The 20,268-nt window shown below is 52.5% G+C and overlaps 7 protein-coding genes across 7 annotated transcripts; 2 read left to right on the top strand and 5 right to left on the bottom strand.

Moving 5' to 3' along the window:
* Positions 1-98: 98 nt before the first annotated feature.
* On the bottom strand, positions 99-6,249 carry N7515_003219 (putative filament-forming protein (Tpr/p270); the record flags this gene model as incomplete). The annotated part of the gene is made up of 2 exons (XM_056663963.1): positions 99-5,905; positions 5,958-6,249. 2 exons carry the CDS (start codon positions 6,247-6,249, stop codon positions 99-101), a joined length of 6,099 nt encoding a protein of 2,032 aa, XP_056523020.1.
* A 566-nt stretch (positions 6,250-6,815) lies between these two features.
* On the top strand, positions 6,816-7,697 carry N7515_003220 (transcription factor TFIIE subunit TFA2; the record flags this gene model as incomplete). The annotated part of the gene is made up of 1 exon (XM_056663964.1): positions 6,816-7,697. One exon carries the CDS (start codon positions 6,816-6,818, stop codon positions 7,695-7,697), a length of 882 nt encoding a protein of 293 aa, XP_056523021.1.
* A 377-nt stretch (positions 7,698-8,074) lies between these two features.
* Positions 8,075-9,047, bottom strand: N7515_003221 (3,4-dihydroxy-2-butanone-4-phosphate synthase RIB3; the record flags this gene model as incomplete). Its single annotated transcript, XM_056663965.1, has 3 exons — positions 8,075-8,594; positions 8,762-8,879; positions 8,984-9,047. 3 exons carry the CDS (start codon positions 9,045-9,047, stop codon positions 8,075-8,077), a joined length of 702 nt encoding a protein of 233 aa, XP_056523022.1.
* A 436-nt stretch (positions 9,048-9,483) lies between these two features.
* Positions 9,484-11,526, bottom strand: N7515_003222 (uncharacterized protein; the record flags this gene model as incomplete). The annotated part of the gene is made up of 2 exons (XM_056663966.1): positions 9,484-11,411; positions 11,484-11,526. 2 exons carry the CDS (start codon positions 11,524-11,526, stop codon positions 9,484-9,486), a joined length of 1,971 nt encoding a protein of 656 aa, XP_056523023.1.
* Positions 11,527-12,309: 783 nt separating this feature from the next.
* On the bottom strand, positions 12,310-13,970 carry N7515_003223 (uncharacterized protein; the record flags this gene model as incomplete). Its single annotated transcript, XM_056663967.1, has 2 exons — positions 12,310-13,825; positions 13,885-13,970. 2 exons carry the CDS (start codon positions 13,968-13,970, stop codon positions 12,310-12,312), a joined length of 1,602 nt encoding a protein of 533 aa, XP_056523024.1.
* Positions 13,971-14,753: 783 nt separating this feature from the next.
* Positions 14,754-15,418, top strand: N7515_003224 (putative ubiquitin conjugating enzyme (UbcK); the record flags this gene model as incomplete). Its single annotated transcript, XM_056663968.1, has 3 exons — positions 14,754-14,860; positions 14,927-15,259; positions 15,316-15,418. The coding sequence occupies 3 exons, from the start codon at positions 14,754-14,756 to the stop codon at positions 15,416-15,418; spliced, it is 543 nt and encodes a 180-aa protein (XP_056523025.1).
* An 890-nt stretch (positions 15,419-16,308) lies between these two features.
* N7515_003225 (NupC/NupG family nucleoside CNT transporter) lies at positions 16,309-18,367 on the bottom strand (the record flags this gene model as incomplete). Its single annotated transcript, XM_056663969.1, has 3 exons — positions 16,309-16,596; positions 16,686-17,949; positions 18,039-18,367. The coding sequence occupies 3 exons, from the start codon at positions 18,365-18,367 to the stop codon at positions 16,309-16,311; spliced, it is 1,881 nt and encodes a 626-aa protein (XP_056523026.1).
* Between the last annotated feature and the right edge of the window lie 1,901 nt (positions 18,368-20,268).

The following is a 20,268-nucleotide window of genomic DNA, read 5'->3' on the forward strand; positions in this document are numbered from 1 at the left end:
AAGGCGTAGACCGACATGGAAACACTTTGGTCCACGCCGCATTTTCAATCAAATGGAGAATACATCATTGTGATAAAAACAACATTAACGAGATCTTCTTAAGCAGCACCTCCACCGCGAGGCTGCTGACCACCACCACCTCTCTGTCTCTTTCCACCACTTGCACCTTCAGCAGTAGTATCGGGGCCATCCTCGCGAGTGCGCTTGTTGCCCTGTTGTCCAGGAATGAACTGACGAGCCGCAGCGTTCAGGTTTCCACGATTGGCGGTGGGACTCTGGGCTTGCGCGGCATTGTTTTGGTTCTGGTTCTGGTGTCCACCGCGACCTTGGCCTCCACGACCGCCACGGCCTCGCATGCCCTGACCACGTTGGGCTTGACCCTGGCCATGACCTTGCTGCTGACCCTGCTGCTGCTGGTCAACGTGTTGACCATGGCCGAACTGTTGACCAGCGCCACGTCCTCCACCACGTCCGCCTCTTGCGACAGGTAGCCCGGATTGAAGAGCTCGCATGAGACCAGGAGGGTTTACACCCTGAGGTTTGATCGGGAGATTACTGGGTTGCTGGGTTTGGTCCGGTTGCTGAACTTGGCCGAATGGATTGGCGGGTGCCGCAGGTTGGGCTGCAGGTTGTGCCTGAGCTTGTTGGGGCGCAGCGGTTTGGACCGGCGCAGTCGAAGGAGCCACCGACCCTGCCGGAACATTGGGGGTCGCTGACATAGGTGCAGGAGCTGGGGCAGCAGGAGCCGAGGGAGCTGCAACTGGCGGTTGCTGTGTCGGGGCAGGAGCGGGAGCAGCGGCGGGAGCAGCGGTGGGGGCAGGCTGAGGAGCAGCAGGCTGAGCAGCAGGTACTGGTGCCGTCGGCTTCGCAGCCGGAACCGCGATGGGTGCAGGGCGGGCAGACTTTGCGATTTCCCATACCTCACCCACGGGCCTTTGTGGAGTTTCCGTTGCGGCCTTGGATACCACATCAATCTTGGCGGTCGCAGTTCGGAACCTGGTATCAAGCATGCTGAGACGAGCAGCAGTTTTCTTTTCGACAAGTTCAACTGCGGAGGTAACCTTTTCTTTAAGCTCAGTCTCATGCGCCTTGATCAACGCTTCCTTCTCCTCGGCCGATTTCTGCTGCAGGCTGGTCAATGCCTCCTGGCTGGGACCAGCAGAAGCTTGAGCCTCTTGTTGCGCTTTCTGTTGCTCACGCAAGACTCCGCCGCGGATGTTGTTCCGCACAATCGTGCGAATAGTCTCATTCTTTGAGACCAGCTCTCTGGCCTGGGCATCTGTCAACTCGGGAATGGTGAATCCAGCAAGCTCGATAGTCTTTGACGGAGTCGCAGGAGGTGCGTCTGGGGCACCAGATGGAGTTCCAGGTACAGGCTGTTCAGTGGAAGACAGTTTCTCGATTTCTTGACGATGAGCAGCCTTGGCTTCGTTGAGCTTGGAGTTGTACATATCCTTGAGGCGATCGGCGCGTTCCTTGACCTTGGCATCTAGCTCGCTGGCCTGTTTAGCTAGAAGTCCGTCCTTCTCGGCAAGAGCAGCTTCAAGGCGCTGGATCTTTTGCTCAAGGGCTTGAATCTTTTGAGTGTCTGCAGGACCGGGGACTGCGACGGTAGCAGTTGGGAATTGCGAGGCCGGGGTAGGGTTGACGGGAGCCGGCTCTCCTTCAGCTGGAGCGGGTGCGGGAGTGGGAGCCGTAGGCGCCATAGGCACCTCTGCCGTCTTGGTCTTCAAAGCTTCCAACTCGGTCCTTGTAGTCTGAAGTTCTGCTTGGATGACCTCCTTCTCCTGCACAACCGCATTAAGCTCATCTTGCTTGGCCTTGACCCGCGCGCTAAGATCCTTAGAGCGAGCTTTGAACTGATCGGTAAGCTTAGTTCGCAAGTCGTTTGCACGTTCATCCTGATGCTGCTTGATTTGCTCGGGGAACGCCGCAACTTGTGCCTGAAGAGTTTCGATCTGGGTCTGAAGTGCTTCCCGTTGGGACACAGCCTCGGCCTTTTCGGTTTCGAGACCAGTAAGCTTCTCCTTCAACTCTTGCATCTCAGTTGGATCCACACGGTCGTATTTTTGGAGGATGTTCTGGATGCGTTGCTGGTAGCGATCGCGATCGGCCTGTAGGAGCTGCATTTCTCCATCCTTAGCCTCGCTTTGGCTTTCCAACTCGCGAATCTTGATCTTGAGTGGCTCGATCTCTTGAATCAGCTCATTCTCGCGGGCGATCTTCTCGTCGCGCACCGCCTCGGTTTGCTTCAACTGGTTTCTGAGAGTGGCATTGCTCTCACGGAACACGTTGAGCTCGTTGATGGTTTCCAGGAGCTTGTTGTGATTGAGCGCATTGTGGTCATTATCGGCAGCAGCACGGCGCTGTTGCTCAAGCTTCAAACGGGTCTCATCGAGCTGCGACTGGGTGTAGTCGAGCTGTTGATTGAGTCGCTTGCTTTCCTGGGTAGAGAGGTGGTATTGAACTTCGACGATCTCCTTCTCGCGACGCAGGAACTTGATGACCTCTTGGAGACCCTCGAGATTGGGAGCGGCTTGGTCTCCCTCCTGCTCCTCATCTGGAAGATTCATCCGATCGCGTTGCAAAGACGAGATCTGGCTGGTAATATTCTCGAGCTGGGTGTGAAGCACAGAATTCTGGCGAAGGACCTCCTCCCGGCGCTTCTGAAGTTCAGATAGCTCTCCTTCATATGTGGCCCGTTGCTCAGCCCAGCTTTCCTCCTTCTGAGCCAGATCCGTCTTGTAAGTTTCGGCTTTGGATTTCCACTCAGCAATATCGAGCCGGAGTTGGTTGCTCTCTGCACGAACGATCTGAAGGTTTTTCGCGGCTTCCGCATGCTTAACAAGCTCGCTCTCATAGTTCTGTTGCGAATGCCGAGCAATTTCAGACTGGGCATTGAGATCCTCCTGGTGATATTGTGCAGCATTGACGTGTCTTTCATTGTCGGCCTTGAGGCGAGTGATTTCCGACTCAAAGTCTGCCTTCTGCTCTTCGAAGCGGCGGCTTGTCTCGGCTTGTTCTTCACGCAGCTTGCTCATCTCCGTGTTGGAGGCAGCGAGCTCAGCTGAGATCTCTTCAACCCGAGTTTCGAGGTCCTGGATCCTCTTGTCCTTCTCCTCCACGAGACGATCAGTCTCTTCCCGGTATTGATCATGGGTTTCAGTGGCGGACTCCAGGCGTTCTTCGCTGGCCTGGCTGATGGCCTGGTAGTCTTCGGCTAATTGCTTAGCGTGTTCCAGTTCACCCTTGGCCAACTCCAAGTCCCGTTTCAGTTCGGACACTTCGATTGATAGTTCTTGCTCACGGGAGAGACCAGTTGCCTCGCTAGCGTCTTCGCCTTCGAGAAGTCCCTCGCCAGTACCAGCAGAGACGCTTGGCCGAGAGTTCAGGACCTGCAGACGTTCTTCGGCACTCTTGAGCTCCACTGCAAGCTCATCCACACGGGACTGCAGGTGATCCCGCGTGGTCTTAGCGGCAACCAGCTCCTCGCGGACTGAGCCCAAAGTAGTGACCAGGTCGTCAATTCTTTTCTGAGATTGCTCCTGTTCGAACTCGCGGCGTAAGCTAGTCTTCTTGGATTCCTCAACAGCGTCGTTGAGCTTCCGTTTCGTGGTTTGAAGTTCGGTTTCGAGAGACTCAACGCTGGCTTGGAGACGGCGCCGGCTCTCGGTATCGGCATGTTCGCGTTCGTTAAGCATGCTTTGAAGGTTTGCGTTCAATGAGTCAAGACGACTACGCTCATTGCGCAGGTTCTCGGTGTCTTCGATAAGCCTCTTCTCAATGCTCTTCCAGAGATCCTTCTCGGCCTTGAGGTTGGCATTTTCTCTTTGGAGGCTTTCGGCAAGACCCTTGGTCTCGACGAGGTCTTCAGCAGCTTGCTGTGTGCGGATATCTTGACGATTTGCGTTCTCAGACAGAGCAGCATAACGCTTTTGAAGTTCGGCATTCTCTGTCTTGATCATATTGAAGTTGCTCTGCAAGAGCTCCGCACGTGAGGTTGCAGCAGAAAGTTGACTGCTTGAGCGACTGATATCTGAAAGCAGCTCGCTATTCTTCCGTGACAGCTCGTTGACCTGCTGTTGCAGTGCCTTGCGATCGGCGATCGTCTCTTCGCGGAAGGTATCGAAATGAGCTTGAACCTTGTGAAGCAACTCCGCAGAGTCAGGGCCGCCGCCCTCGAGGGCTCCCTGAGGAGTGGCACCAAGAGGCATAGATTGAGAGAAGCCAGACGAGTCGTCAGCGGTAAATCTTCTGTGCATGAGCATACTGCGGAATGTGTCACGCTCCTTGACGAAACTCTGCATCTGTGCGCTGAGGTTCGCAATCTCATCACGGCTTGTCTGTGCACGGATGCGCAGCTCCTTCAACTCATTCATGTCTGCCAGACGCTCAGCTTCCTTGGCTTGCGCCTCTTCGCCTTCCTGCTTGTCACCGAGCTCTCTCAGCATGCGCCGGAGAGTGTTGTTCTGATCTTGGAGCTCGTGAAGATCCTTGAATGTGGTCAAGTTCTTGCTGATGAAGCGGCCAGTCTCGTTCAGATCCTTGGACGACTCTTCGAGTTCACCGCGAGCAATCTTTTCGAGCTCCTCGCGGTCGTAGTCTTCGCCGTGTTTTGCGACGGCAACCTCCAACACAAGAACCTTGACCTCCGCGCTTAGATCGCGAAGTTGCTGGCGCAGAATGTCCCCTTCGCGAGCCAAGCCTTCCACCTGACCCTGCCACTTCCGGGATTCTTTAAGGGCATTATCCCGTTCCTTTGACGCCGCTTCGAGTAGGGTAGACATCTCCACGACAGCCTGCTCCAAACGAGTTCGCTCTGCTCGTCCCTCCTCAATCTCGGGGTTGGTTGAGTCGAGTTCCAAAACCATCTCGTCAACGGTCTTGCGGAGTTCCTCGCATTCTCTCTTCTCGGCTTGAAGAGCGGTCCGCATCCTGTCGTACTCGGCGTACATCTGCGTGACATTCATGCCACCCTTGCCACGGGAGGGCGCGGGAGAGAATGAGCCAGGAGTTCCAGCCCGCATGATGCTAGACCGGAGAGGTGTACTGGGTGCGCCTCCATTGATAGAGACAGCGGGGCTTGCTGATCTTCCTCTGGCAGGTTCAGACTCAAGCTGACCAATAAGTGCCTCAAGTTCGGCGATCCGACGCTCGGCAGCTTCCTTGTCCTTGGTCTCTGTCTGGAGTTCAACACGAAGGCGTGAGATTTCCTGTGCCGCGTCATCCTTTGCCTTCTCGAGAGCGAGTTGGCATTCCTGGACTCGTTGCTTGGCTGTCTGGGCCGCAGATCCTTGTAGTTCGGCCAACCGATTGGAGCTGTCAAGCTCGATACGGAAAGATTCAGTTGCCTGAATGGCTTCCTCTTTTAGCTGATGGATGGTGGCCAGAGAGCCTTCATATCGCTGCTCAGTCTCGTCCAGGCGACTCTTAAGCGAATTCTCACTCCTTCTGAGAGAATCAATTGTCGAGTTTGCTTCTTCATTCTCACGTTGGAGTTCAGAAATCCGAGCACTCTTCTCTTTGCGGAACTTGATGTATTCAGCGGACTTTGTCTTCAGTTCGGTCTCGAACCATTCATTGTTCTTCTTGGTGAGATCTAATTCTTGTTGAAGGTTCTGTTCGCGGAAGCGGGCGCTGGAAGATGCTGCATTGGCGCTCTGGAGGTTTTGCTCCGCGGTGGATAGTTCGCGTCGCAGCTCGATGGTCTTCTTGTGTTGGAGGGAAAGCTCCTCTGCAAGCTTATCGTGGGCTGCGGATTTGGATTCAAGCAAGGCTAATGTGTCCCTGTTGGAGGCCTCCAGAGAGGAGATGCGCGCTTTCAAGGAAGTGGCTTCGGATCCAGTGGCTGTGGATGAGGTTTTCAGGGTGGAAATTTCGCTCTCAAGCGTAGAGCGTGTATTTTCTAGTCGACGTTAGAAAATATCTTAGTTGCTGTAGGGTGGAATGATATATACCGGCTTCTTGTAGTTTTTTTCGTAGATCTGCAACCTCGGCGTGTCCCTTCTCCACGCTGGTCTTCAAGACCTTGACCTTCGACTCATTGCTGCGCACAGCATTTTCAAGCTCTACCTCCAAGCGAAGCTTATCTGCTTTGAGCTCATCGAATTCATAAGCCTTTTTGCCGATTGACTCCAAAAGTTGGTTCACAAGCTCCGCCGTTGGAGCCTGCGTTAAGGTCGTAAGCGTCGATTCGGGGAGCGCATAGTGAGATGATAAAAAGGGCAATTCAATTGCAATATCAGCCATGTTGCCGGATGGCCAACAGCACTGAGCTCTTGTGGCGTGGGAAAAGAGTAAAAACGAAGATGAGAGGCGCGAGCTGGAGCTGGGTTCTCGAGAACGGGCGCGCCGTGTACTGTTCAGAGACAACTACACACAGCGCTGGTCGAAGAACCTCAGGTCATGACGATGTGGACAAAGTGATTTGTTTCTTCTAAGCAGCAGAAGAAATGATTGAAAGGTGAATTGAAATGAATAGTGGTGAGGTAACTAACTCCAAGGGTGTCCGAGATCCATTTCCGCGCTTGGGTTGCTGAGCTCTTTGGTCACGTGCCGCCCATCGATTCTTTGTCCAGCCTCCGAAGCTTTTAATAGTTACACTTCGACCCGAGTCAAGGTTGTCCTCTTTCTCTGCGCATCTCGGTCTGGCGCATTCTCTTCTCTTGTTCCAGTCAATAATCTCGGCACATCTTAGCCACCTGACGATCTGAGTCTCTAACTCGGCACTGGGAAAGTCGAGCCAAGGCCTAGTCACAATCTCAGCTCCCTTTCGTCCTTCTCCAAATCTCAGCGATATCTGATCCCCCGCAACCATGTCGTACCTACAGAACCAACTCAAGAGCTTTAATGCCAGTGTCGTGGAGTCGGCAAACCGCATGCCTCAGCAGCGACGTGTGGTGGCCAACCAACCGACATCTGCCAGCAGTTCCCAAGTCCCCTCGTCCGCACCGACCCCATCAGCCTCCGGCGAGATCAAAAAGAAGCGCCATGATCCGGACATTGTATACTCCCAGCCGGCCAACACGGGCACGGGAAAGGATATCATGACCCAAGTGCTGTTCGCGATCGAGCACATGAAGAACAAGAACGTGGCGCTGAAATTCTCGGACATCATCTCATATCTCTCGCTCCAGCATCGCGCCCATGACCAAGGCTACGTCCAGGCTCTTCGGAGCATTCTGCAGATGCATGAAAAGGTTGAATTCGACCCCAGCGGTGCAAACGGAGAGGGCACATTCCGATTCCGCCCACCTCACAACATTCGCAACTCGGAGCAACTCCTCAAGCACCTTCAAGCCCAGACTACTGCGGCGGGTATGAGTGTCCGCGAACTTCGGGAGGGCTGGCCCGGTGTTGAGGAGGAAATCAACCAGATGGAGAAGGAAGGAAAGCTGCTGGTGACTCGCAACAAGAAGGATGACCATCCAAAGATGGTATGGCCGAATGATCCGTCCCTGATCGAGCACTTCGACGATGAGTTCAAGCAGATCTGGGAGAAGATCAAGGTTCCTGATGTGAATATTGTGAAGGAAGAGCTTGAGAAGTTCGGCATCACACCCACCAACAAGAACAAGGTGGTTGGTCCCCGCATTGTGCCAGCGTCTAAGAAGGCCAAGAAGCCGCGTCGAAGTGGCAAGACAACCAACACTCATATGACGGGCATTCTCAGGGATTATTCGCATCTCAAACGGTAAGAGAGATGTGCCACCTGAGCCCGTCGCTTTGATATTATCATTGCTTGCATTGCCTTGGCGTTTCGAAGGGACTGCATGCGACTCAAGTCGCCTACAACTCCTCCATGATTTTCATACTTCCCCGGGCAGATTTGCCATTTGTACACTACACGCCGACGATGATAGATACCCAGTAAACCAATATATTCAATTCCTGACAAGCCTAGATGTCAACATAGTCAATCCACCTACATTTACGCTTGGCCCTACTCCCGAGAAAAGAGTCTGATGATCCATATGTATAGATTTATTCAACCCAGAAAAAGGATATCCCAGAGAAGGCGTAGAGATGTACAAACATACACAGCAAAAAAACCAACTACCTACCCAAAAGCCACTCAATGCTTCCCATTCGTAGCAACAGTCCCCTCAACCCGATCCAAATACTCCACCAAATCCTCAATAGTACACACCTTGATCCCCCACTTCTTCCCGAACCGCAAACACGCATCCCTCCGCATCATCCCATTATTCCCCCCAATCTCCGCCTTCCCCTCAACAACGACCCCATCCTCAACAAGCTCCGCAATGACACCCACCGGCGCCTTCCCAGCAAGCTTACAGAAATCCACCGCAGCCTCGGTGTGGCCGCTGCGCTCGCGCACGCCGCCCGGCCGCGCCTGCAACGGGATGATATGGCCTGGTCGGCGGAAGGAGTCGATCTGCGCGGTGGGCGAGGCGAGGGTGCGGCAGGTTAGTGCGCGGTCCTCGGCGGAAATGCCGGTTGTCACGGAGTCGTCGCTGGAGTCAATTGTGATTGTGTAGGCGGTGCACTTCGGGTCCGCGTTCTCAACTACCATCTGGGGGAGGGCGAGGCGGGTGGCAAGGTCCGGGGTGATGGGGGCGCATATTAAGCCGCTGTTTGGGAGAGAGAATGTTAGTGAGAGAGGTCCATAGTGAATTGGAATTGAGATTGGTGCGGGTGTCGGTATGAAACTCCAATTGCGGTCCAATTGCGGGGAGGGGCTTGGGCTTGGAGGGGAGAGACTGGGTAGCCGGTCCGGCCGCTGTCTTGGTTGTCTTACCTCGTGTAGCGCACCAGGAAGGCCATCTGTGCGGCTGTGATGGACTCGGCGGCGATAATTAGGTCGCCTTCGTTCTCGCGGTCTTGCGAATCGAGGACAATGATGAACTCTCCATTCTCTGTAGTAGGGCTCGGTCAGTTGCTTGATCGACTCGGGAGACCCTGCGAGCAGCGACGCCCGTGGTAATGGTACAATCCGGTGTCTGGAAGGGATTTGACTTACTGAATGCTGCAATTGTATCCTCAATTGAGTCAAACCGCTGCGCGACTTCTGTGGGGGAAGGCATTGTGGTTCGGCGTTTCTTTTTTTGCCCCTCACTGCGGAAGTCCGAGGAGTAGTTCAAACGGCACGGGGAGCAGAAGGTATGAGATACAGGAGTCCTGGCGGTTTATCAAAAGAGTAGTATATGCAAATTATCTTAGAACGAAGAAGAAAGAAGAAGACTGAGTCACAAGAAGAGCATTGGAATTGCCTGTGAATATCGGCGCGGGGAGCCGGTGGATGACCGGCCAATTGCTAAGCCTCGGGACCACTTCAAATGGCCCCTCCGACTCCGAGGTCAGGCAATTTCCAAGCATTTCCCTCTGACAAATGGAACAGTAATCATTATTCATGCAGTGGCTACAACACCTACTGACTTCATGGAATCATGTGTGACACAATAAGTTACTACAGGCCTAAGATGTGAGATGTGGGTATACAAATGCAGTGCATGAAGGCTCTCAGCCCAATCTTCCCATCCAGCGCACCTCATCAGCTTGCTGCTCAAGTGCCCGACGCATGGCCTCCTCATACCGCTGCTCCTTCTCCCAGTCCTCACGGCGTTTATGCCGCATCGCCTCACGGGTAGCTTCATCGACCTCCGCATGCATAAACAAATCATCATCATCATCCTCGTCAACCTCCATCTCGGAATCCGCAGGAATGGAGAATTTCAGACGGCCAATCCGCTCCCCCGTCCACACAAGAAGCTCATCTCCAGTGAGATTCCCGCCAGTGGGAAGAATTTTGCGTGCGACTTCATGGGTCTCATGTGACGAGGAAGGCCAAAGCCCGCGCGGCGGTTGCCCCTCGTCTGTATGTGTTGGCTGTCGGCTGCCACGATCGAATGGGATCTGAGGCTGGGAGGTATTGATATTCCATCGCCGAACTTCTGAGCGGCCGTCTCGCTCGGTCCACTTGATGTTCCCCTCGGCATCGGAGAACACGATGCGATTTCCATGTGATGCCACGGAAAGCAATCTAGAGCTGGCTGCGCTCTGGCGATTCTTGTCTTCGGTATTGAGGGTGGATGACATGTCTGAAGGGTTGATATTCTGGTCCGATGTCGCCCTGAGATTATAGAGTTCCAGCGAGCCTCGCCCGTTGTAGTCTCCGCATGCAACAATCGAATGCGTCTCTGGGTAGGTATCGTCTGAAAAGATGGGGAACCGAGGCGCTGGTACGGAGGCAAGACCACATAGTCGACCCCCGGTATGAACGGTGGTTTGTAGACGAGGGAAAAAGCGGCGATCGTAACATAATATGCTTGGGAAACGGCCTGCGAGGAGAATTGTATTCACGTGGGGAGCTGGCGGGTGGAGGATGGCAAGAGGGCCAGGTTGGAAGAGGGGAGCGTAATTAGCTCCTTTGTCTGAGGGTTCAGGGCTGCGTATACGAGTAGGCGGCTGCCCATTGGATTGGAGCTGGAACCACGGCGTGTCTGAATGCGCGAATATACCAAGTTCTGGAGCACGAGAACTAGTCATCTGTTCGCATCGCGAGCTGATTGCTTCTTCTTCCTCGACAGCCGATAGTCTTGAATCATATATCTGCAGACTGAGTGTAGTGGCTAGCGTCAAGGGCACTGAGTAGTCTGTTTCTTGGGAAAGGGCGAAAATCGACCACGGATAACGCTGCTGCGAGATCACCTTTAATGTCTCCAAGTCAACTTCATTGAGAACATTCCCAACGGCAAGGTAGGCTCTTTGTCTTAGCGAATCCACGCTCACCCCCTGTCCCAAGTTGATAAACTCCATTGAGACCTTGGATGTCGAATGGTCTCGACGAGCAGACAAGTTGGCCATCAGAATACCTGGCTCACTGATCCCAATAATGCTGCCTTTGCTCGCCTGCGAGTCGGCAGAGTGAGAATGATTTAGATCCCAAATGCAGACGCTACCATCTTCAAGTGGCGCAACGACCTTATTCTGCCTGGCAGAACTCCAATCTTTGAGCAAGCCCATACCCTTAACCTCATACGACAGCCTTCGTTTTCCTTCACCTTTGCGGACCGCAGGCTGCTCAACCCATGACAGAGATATAGGTCCTTCACGAGCAATGTATTCCGAGTACCAGTCGACATGCTCCCCCGCAGCGGACGAGTCCCATTCCGCTGCTGCTCTCGTCCGCTCACTCCAAGTCAGTCCCTTTGGTTCGTTGGAGGCCTCATTTGCCTGTTGTTCAGAGGGCTCAATATGTTCAGGCAACGCATTAACCGCACCGGAGAGCAGACTGTCCAAAGTTATGGGGGCAGCGGCAGCCCGGACAGCTCGCCGAGCAGCCCATGACTGCTCATAGCAATGTAGTCTCCACTGATTATTATCGCGTGCGAGATCAAAGAACTTTTTAGAGATGGATTGGAGCTGGACCTTCTCTCGTGGGGTGAGGACTGAGTTATCGCGGGGCTATCAGTTCTCGGTCGACATGCGGGCAAGGTCCGGGGAGGGGCGGCGGCGCTTACGGTCGATGATTTTGGACAGGATTTCTACCGGCAGCCTATCCATGGAAGCAGAGGAACGAGCAGCATTGAGGGCCGTACCAAGATTAGGAAATTAGGAATCAGCAACGGGAGATGTCCGCTCTCTCGTAGGTTGAATACAATTCGGACTTTTGTCGTAATCGAGTTGGAATTTCCCCGCGATCTGCGCTGCGTTCAGATCGTCACGTGGATTCAAATGGCATTGACGGAGAGCATTAATAGAAATCGAATTGGACAAAAGGTTAGGTATGGACTAGGAGTCTAGGATGGTGTGTTGATTGATGGGCTTGTGACGTTTAGAGGGGCACAGTTGGGATAAAACCATATGTAGGCTCGGGAGAGGTCTCCGAGATAGGATTCGCTGGGTTTCACTGTCTTACAGTAACCGAATGCTAGAACATTCGGATTGCCACTCTATAACAAACGTCAAACGTACAGTCATTTGAACCCCGCCCTGAGTTATCGTTGCGCTAAAAATAAGCTTATGGCCCGACCTTGGATTGAGCAACTCAAAAGGCACATGTACGAGCTATCTACAGACTAAGACTCTGGAAGACTACACTTGAGTACATTAGTACACTGAGATAACAGTGAAACCTAAGATAGAGCCTTCGAACTATGCATGTAGGAAATACAACGTTGTGTGATTGATACAAGGTGTGCCTTCCAGTCAAACTCCAGCCTGGCCCGATATTCCCCTTCATCAATCAGTCATGACTCGTACATTAAAAACAAAATAGGCAGTCATGATGGCATAAAAACAGCAAAAGTCGACAACATTGTCTGTGAAAGCATACCCACGGCGTCTCTACTCGTCTGGTCTGAAGACCGCATCCTTACAGAGGATCGTCACCTTCTTGAAGAAGCGCCGCCATTCAAGCGGATCACCCTTGATTTTGACGAACTCCACTTCAAACACGCCCTCGGAGACACACTCAATGAGCACCTTGCCCTGGAGTGGACACATTCTGCCATCCTTGGCAATCACCCGAATCATGGCAGAAGCATCTCCAGCACTCACAGCAGGGACAGTCGGAACGGGAACTCCAAGTCGATGGAAAGCCTCACAGATTAGAGGCACGAGGAGTTTGAGCTCCCAGGCAGAGTAGAAACGCGTTAATGAACGCGAGGGAATGATATCCTGGAATTTCTGTGCGTTCTGAGTGCGGCTCACCGGAACAGAAGGCTGCTGTGAGAACTGTGACATAGAAGGCTCATCCTCGAGATGGCCTACCATCACCGCATCTTGAGAAGCAAATTTCTTCCCGACGGGCTGCGTTGAACCGAAGACATCGGCATCTTGCGGTCTGTCCCAGTCCATCAGCATGCCGCCACCAACCATCTCTGGCTGGGTGGAGGAGAAGCCTGCATTTGCACCGTCATCAACATCCATCTCCATAGGACCGAAGCTTCGGCTAGCCCCCTTTCGCGTCTGGGAAAGAGGGTCCTGGCTGAAGTCGATATGGAGCGACTCAAACATCGAGGTTGCAAGGTTGACTGGGTCTCTCAACTTGCCATCCGTAGAGAGGTATTTGTTTGCACGTGTGTACCAGGGATGTCGCCGGACATCTTCCAGCGAGAATCGACTCTTGGGGTCGACGGTCAACATGCCACGCAATAGTGATAATGTAGCTGGTGGTAACTTCTGCCACAGCTCATCTGTGGTCCGGCCATTTGTTGCAACATATTCGTGGTACTCGTAGCTCTCGTCCGTCGGGCTATCCCAGGGCGTATTTCCAGCCAATAGGACGAAAAGCACAATGCCACAAGACCAAATGTCCACCAGGTCGGGATGATATCCAGCGCCCTTGATTTGTCCTCTGGTACTGCTGCTAATAACCTCGGGCGCAATATATGGGGGACTGCCGCAGAACGTGGTGGAGAGTTTTCGCGTCCCCTTGTACTCGAACAGCGCTGCTAGACCGAAGTCCGCGATCTTCAGGTTCCCGTCGCCTGTGAGAAGCATGTTCTCGGGCTTGATATCTCGATGACCGACGCCTTTGGAGTGCATGAAGCTCACAGCACTGACGAGCTGCGAGAAGTAGACGTGGGCAATATCCTCGCCCACACCCTCGTCGGCCTCGATCTTATCGAAGAGATCCCCGCCCTCGGCCAACTCCATTGCAATCCAACGCCAGACTTCATCCTCTCCGGTCTGATAGAAGCTGATAATATTCCCATGACCCGAGACGTGTCTGTGCACCGTGACTTCGAGTTGTAGTTGTCGTGCGCTGATCTTGCCGTGTCGAGCGGCGTAATCTTTGTGAATGTACTTGACTGCGAAAACGGGGTTATCTGAATCTACCGGGCAGGCTTTCTTGATACTAGAGGAGTAAACGGGGTCAGTTATGAGAATTCCACACGAATCGCATCCGATTCTCACCATGCATAGGCGCCTTGGCCGATGGTCTTGGAGACGATGCGAAACGGCACGTCGTCCGGAAGCGGGGCCAACTGTGAGTGCTGCATTTCGAGGAGCTCACAAAGAGCTAGATAGACGCAGAGAAAAGGAGAGATGAAATTAATATTAAAAAGGCATAACGAGTGGATGGAACGAGGGACAAGAGTGAGAGTCGCGTTGCAGCAAGGGAAAAGAACGCGGGAGACGCGGACCACTTTAACCTGATCGGGTAATCTGTTGACAGCCGGACTATATGGGAGGGTGAAGTTGCCTTGCTCTTCAAGAGAGTAATACAGTATACTGATTATACTGGTAGAAAATATACCTACGACATACTAAGGAACTGTACGGAGTACACAATGCTATTATGAAAACTCCAGACCCGCAGTTGCTCGACGATCACACACTAGATCGACGTCTAACTAGGGAACTCTTGAAGCGATTACCGTTTAGCTTGGCTGCTTGGTTTGAATTCAATTTTATATTGCAACAACGACTGGACATAAATCAAACGATCTTCAAGCTGTAAAGTGGCTTTTAAGTACGGAGGAATCCCACTAAGCGGGGTTGGCTTGGTTGCCCCGGGCGCGTAAAAGCGAGTAAACAAAAAATCCCCCATCCAGCGTCATTTCCTCTTTGTTCCTCTCCTCTAACTACCTCACATCACAGAAACAAAGTCCCTCCATTCTCGCAATCCTGCTTTAACGTTTCCAATTCCATCATCTCCGTTGATATCGTTACGGGTTACGGATCCGGCGTCATTCCACACGTGTTACAGTGACCAGCATTCCACACGAGCAATCCACAACACACATCATTAGAACTCTTGATTATCTCTCCCGACCTCCACAATGGACTACAGCATGGAGGATACGCAGAACTCAGCGCCCGAGGCGCAGCAAGCCAGCAAGCTGAACACCTCCGGTCAGAAAGGTGATACCCACAATGTGACCAAGCGGTTCGTCCCCCTGCATCCATCGCTCCTAGAGGCTACACCGAACTAACTGCTGCTTTCTCATAACAGCCTGCAATCTGAGCTCATGCAACTGATGGTCTCTCCCTCTCCCGGCATCTCCGCCTTCCCCGACGCAGACGGCAACCTCCTCTCATGGACAGCAACTATCACAGGCCCGACCGAGACACCCTACGAAAACCTGAGGCTGAAACTCTCCTTCGCCTTCCCCAACAACTACCCCTACTCGCCGCCGACAGTGCTTTTCAAAACCCCGATCTACCACCCGAACGTGGACTTCTCCGGCCGCATCTGCCTCGACATCCTGAAGGACAAGTGGAGTGCAGTGTACAATGTCTCCACCGTTCTGCTCAGTCTGCAAAGTCTCCTTGGAGAGCCTAATAAGTAAGCTTCGCATATCCCCCAAATCCTCATGGACTCCAATGCTAACAACATCCCAGCGCGAGCCCTTTGAACGCGCAAGCCGCCGAACTCTGGGATTCAGACCAGGCGGAGTTCAAGCGCCACGTCCTTGCTCGACACCAGGATCTGGACGAGGAATAGACATTGAGTTTTCTAATATTTTGATTCTGCATCGGCGTCGGTTGGTCCTGTCGTCCGTTACACAGACGGCGGGATCGTGCTGCAAATGCATAACGGCCTGGTTTGGGGCCTGGGAGTTCTTGCTTTGGGTGTTGTTGTCTGATTTCATGTTGTATGTTCCTATTTTTATCCCGTGCCGATGAATCTTCGCATTCGGCACAAAGTGAGAAAATCTTACCCTAGCGACCTTCAATGGGTTGGTTCTCATCTCAGCAGTTCGGGCAATTGCCCTTTAGGCGGTAGATTCGTTGATGACAGCGATCTGTATACTACAGCACCATACCTATTGGTTGGGTCTGGAAAGAGCCTAACATTCTACCTACCTTTAAACACCGCCATACTGGTTCAATCGAGTTTAAGTCCGGCAAGTGCCCATGTATGTTGCGTGGCTGCGTGAGCCCTTATCGGTTGACCAGGCATCGCTGCGCTTAGCTGTTGATAGCTCTAACACGGATGTCGGCGGGCCTATAAATATAGGAAATGGCAAGCTCGAGAGTTGAGTAGTAAAGACTGAGGACGACCGGCTCGAGGCTTTTAGAGGTTTACTCCTATTCGAAGCACTTAATCGTGTTATAAGTTGTCTTGCGGGTGCACCTAAAATGATTAGATAGCGTTGTCTGCGTCCGGTGAGTAGGCATAATAGATAGCCGACCTTTGTGTTCTGTAGAATGCCCAGCCTCTTTTCTACGTTTCTGAAAAAGGTCCACGGTATAGGAGAAAAGCAGGGCGAACGAGAAATTATACAACATGGTTGTTGAGGTGATGGATAAGGAGGAGGGGGTACAGACGCCCTGGGGGTACATAAATGTCCCCAATATGAATCAACAGAAAGCAAAAGTGCAATTTCCAAATCATCCAGTAGTAGCAGTCATGAACTGCTTCTCGTTCGTAATCAACAATCCCGCAACAGCGGCACTGGTAAAGGTACTAATAGCACCAGTGATCATGGCGCTGAACGCAACACGCGAGACATCTCCACCACGACCAGGTGAGATCTGCGATAGCACACCGATCTGATTACCGACGGAGCCGATGTTGGCGAAGCCGCAGAGGGCATACGTGACGATGAGACGGGAGCGGTCGGACAGGTCTACGTATTCCTTCTCGGTCTGGAGGGCCTGGTAGGCGACGAATTCGTTCTGGGTTTTGTTAGTCCGTGTTTCCAAGGTGTGCCTTGATCTTAACGAAGGCGAAAAGCAGATAACGGGAGAAAGGGGGAAGAGCTTACGCTAACAAGCTTCAAGCCAATCAGCTTGGAGACCTTGAGCAAGTCGCCGTCACGGGAAACACCGAGCAGGAAGGCAATCGGATAGCAGATGTATCCGACGATAAGTTGGAGAGTGAGCTCGGGATTGTTGATATTCAGGTACCGGCCCCACCAGGTAAGGAGGCCGTTGACGAGACCGATAAGCGCCAGAATGCACAGAAGGGTCGAGGTGATCATGGCAGCAATCTTGAGACCGAGCCAGGCGCCGTTTGTAAAGGCGTGTAGGGCATTGGAGGCGCGGTGTTCATCGTTATCGGGAACGACGACGCGGCCGGCCGTCAGGGTCTCTTCTGTCTCCGGCCAGCGAAGTTTGGAGACGGCTAGTGAGGCTGGAATACTCATGACGCAAGCGCTGACCAACGCTTGCGGGTTGACGCCAATGCTGATGTAGGCGATTAGGACACTGCCGGCGATGGTAGCAAAGCCGGAGCACATAACTTGATGCAGCTCCGCTATGGTGAGATGCGCGATGAAAGGACGGATTAGCATCGCTGATTCACCTTGGCCGATGAAGGGGGACGCGGCGGCGACCACGGCTTCGGCGCCGGAGACGCGCATGCTCCAGAAGAAGAAGACGGCGAATTTGCCGACGAACCATTGGAGCAGGTTGTAGTAATATAGGAGCTGGACGAGAGAGACGAAGAAGATGATGGCTGAGATGACGCCGACAATGAAGAAGTTGGCTGGCACAAATGCCCCATCGTAATCGAAGAAGTCTTGGCTGGTCAAGAAGATGACACCTTTGCTGGCAAATCCGAGGAGACTACGCGCTAGACCCGAAATGAAGTTGAAGATATCATAGCCTACGCCGGTTCGGAGCACGAACAACGCAATGATGAATTGTGACAGCATGCCGACAATGACGGTGTGCCAGTTGATCATCTTGCGGTTGTTTGAGGTGAGCCATAGTCCGAAGAGGAAAACCGCGATCCCGAACAGACTGACTGCACGGTTGGCACGGGTGTTGTCTAGCGACTCTTCGGACGCAAATGCGCCGATAATGATGACACCAATGCACAGAGCAGCGGCAGCAGGTGTCCTCAGTTTCTGGGGAATGATGCGCACGAAGCGGTGGGCTGTTTGGTCCCAAACCCAGCGCATGGGCGTCGAGATGATAGTGATCGGAATATAGAAAAACAAGATCCGCAGCGAGATAGCGAGCCAGAGCAGGAACGGAACGACCCATCCCAGCTGTCGATTGAGAATGAGACCAGCGATCCACCAGCTAAAATATACGTATAAGTATCGTGTTTGGTTGAGGGCGCGCATAGAGCACGCCCGGTGTTCTCAAAAGCACACTACTAGTTCACTCACCCGGTGAACAGAAGCCAGATCACGGCATAGGCAATGTGTCGCCATTGCTTTGCCACACGACGATACCAAGTACGCTGAGCTGGGTAGTTCTCGCCGGCCTCCTCGTCGGAGCTCTTGCTGGCGTGATCTAGGGGTGTAGGCTCGGGGACGATTCCTTTCTCGAATTCACCGGCTTTGGAGTAAACCACTGTGTCCTCGCGTCCCTCCTCGGCGTGGGCGGTATGGTTGTGATGAGCGTGGTGATGCTGCTGTGTTGGATCCAATACCGGATCTACATTATGCACACCTTCAGATCCCCTGGAGGGATCAACTACCTGAGTCTTATCCATCAGAATCGATTTCCGATTCGCAGTCGGTGGGAACCGGGAAGGAAAAGCGAAGGACCGGGAGACACAGTAGTATAAGTAAAACTTGAAAATAGTTGAAGACCGAGAAGGACCCAGTAGAGTACGAATGTTGGAGCGGAAACAGGGAGTTTTATAACATGACCCGATTTATTTTTGATTGGATCTCATTGGTATCTGCCGACATTCCTCCAATGCCGTTTATCTTCGCATATCATTTTTTTAGTGTGCGGGGGAGTGCAAGATAAAGGAAAATGGTTAGAAATGGAGCACTAAGCTGTCGGAGGTTTCCATAAAGATCAAATGAACGGACTGACCGACGGAGAACTGCGGAGCTCCCGTCTTGCCCAGCGCCCACCCGTGGCACCCAGGGGCCATAAAAAGCCATAGAAAGCCACATGTAACCACATCCAAGGCAAAATGATAAGACAGTAACATTCTTTTGCCACACAGAACCCCGATCGGCCCGGCTGATTGGTGATTGAGAACAAGCTAAATCTACTTCCGTTTGTTGGTCCTAACAGTCTCTCTCCGCACCGGGTAGTGGTGGAGTTGGACATGGGTCGTGTGCTTGATCGAGCATTTTCCACCGAGCTAGGGAATGATACATACATTTTCAAGTCCGGGGTTCGCCATGGTTTTGACTTTTGACATGGCTGTGATACCCGAGGGACTGGTCAAGGGGATCTCCGAAGACGAAAACTTTACTGTGTACTCCGTACTCACCACAAGTCTGGGGAGCGTTTCACCACAACATGCATCCATCGAAAAAATTGTCCTACTCGAGTTCCATTCCGAATTTGCCTCACGTGGTTTTAAGTTTGGGAGGAAAACTGGAGACAACTCGATGAGCGGCAGAGGTCCGAGATACGCATTTTGCAGGTTCAATCTCACACAATTTCTCTACACAGTAAGATAGGCTCTTTACGAGGCACAACTTGGCTCGATTGGCGTCGCCTGACGGTCTGATTTAGCATAGTGCCCAACCCTGACCTCTGATTGATTAGACTGCATTATCATCGTGATCTGGTCACGTTTGACTTCAAGGTTAATTGCGGGCCCCCTGAGCCCACCTTCCAGATTTGGCAGAGGTGGGCCAGTTCCTATTATGTAATGTGGACACTAACTTTCAGGGAACCAGGGAACCTCCCGAGGTACCGTTGTGGCCCACCTGCCGTTACAGTTGAGCGTGATCGTCGAAACTTCGGTGTCTGTGTAGAAGGCGAAGCTGCCGATTCGTCCTCTGTCCGTGCGTTAACTAACCAGATCGCCAGTCTGTGGTCCAGAACCTTTCGAGAAGTCAATCCAGAACCGTCAACTGTCCTGACTTGGATGATAGCTGCAGGGCTGAAAGTGAGTGATAAGTGACTAAATATTCAATTATATTTGTCTTCACTGGGATCGTCCCAGTCGCGCTCCTCTGAATAAATGGGGGGCTGGCAGGCGGCCCATATATTTTCTCTTAGGTAGGTGAGAAAGATATGATGATCATGTGACAAGCAAACGATATCAAGAGGAGCAAACGACAGCTAGGGAAGGAGCAAGCATGGCAGAAGAACATAAAATGGAGTTCTTCTGCGCAGCTCTTCTTCTTTCCTCTTCCCTTCTCCATCTCACCACAGGATCAAATCATCTCTTCTGCTCTTTTCCCCTTCTGGCTTGTAACAAAAGAAAGCATTTTGGATTGCAAATAATTTTAGTCGATGGATTACGGATGCAGACTCGGGAAAACCATTCAGACCCATTCACTCTATTCAAAATGGGTTCTCCTTCAGTCAACCATACATGAATTGCTTGACGACTACTCGATTTCGCTGAATCCGGAGGTAAGTGATTTTACCTACAATGTAAGTATACAACGAACTTTGCTAATGTATCTGTAGGAG

This window comes from Penicillium bovifimosum, assembly GCF_028826915.1.
Source record: "Penicillium bovifimosum strain IBT 22155 chromosome Unknown utg000003l_segment0_segment0, whole genome shotgun sequence".
Classification (NCBI taxonomy): Eukaryota; Fungi; Ascomycota; class Eurotiomycetes; order Eurotiales; family Aspergillaceae; genus Penicillium; species Penicillium bovifimosum.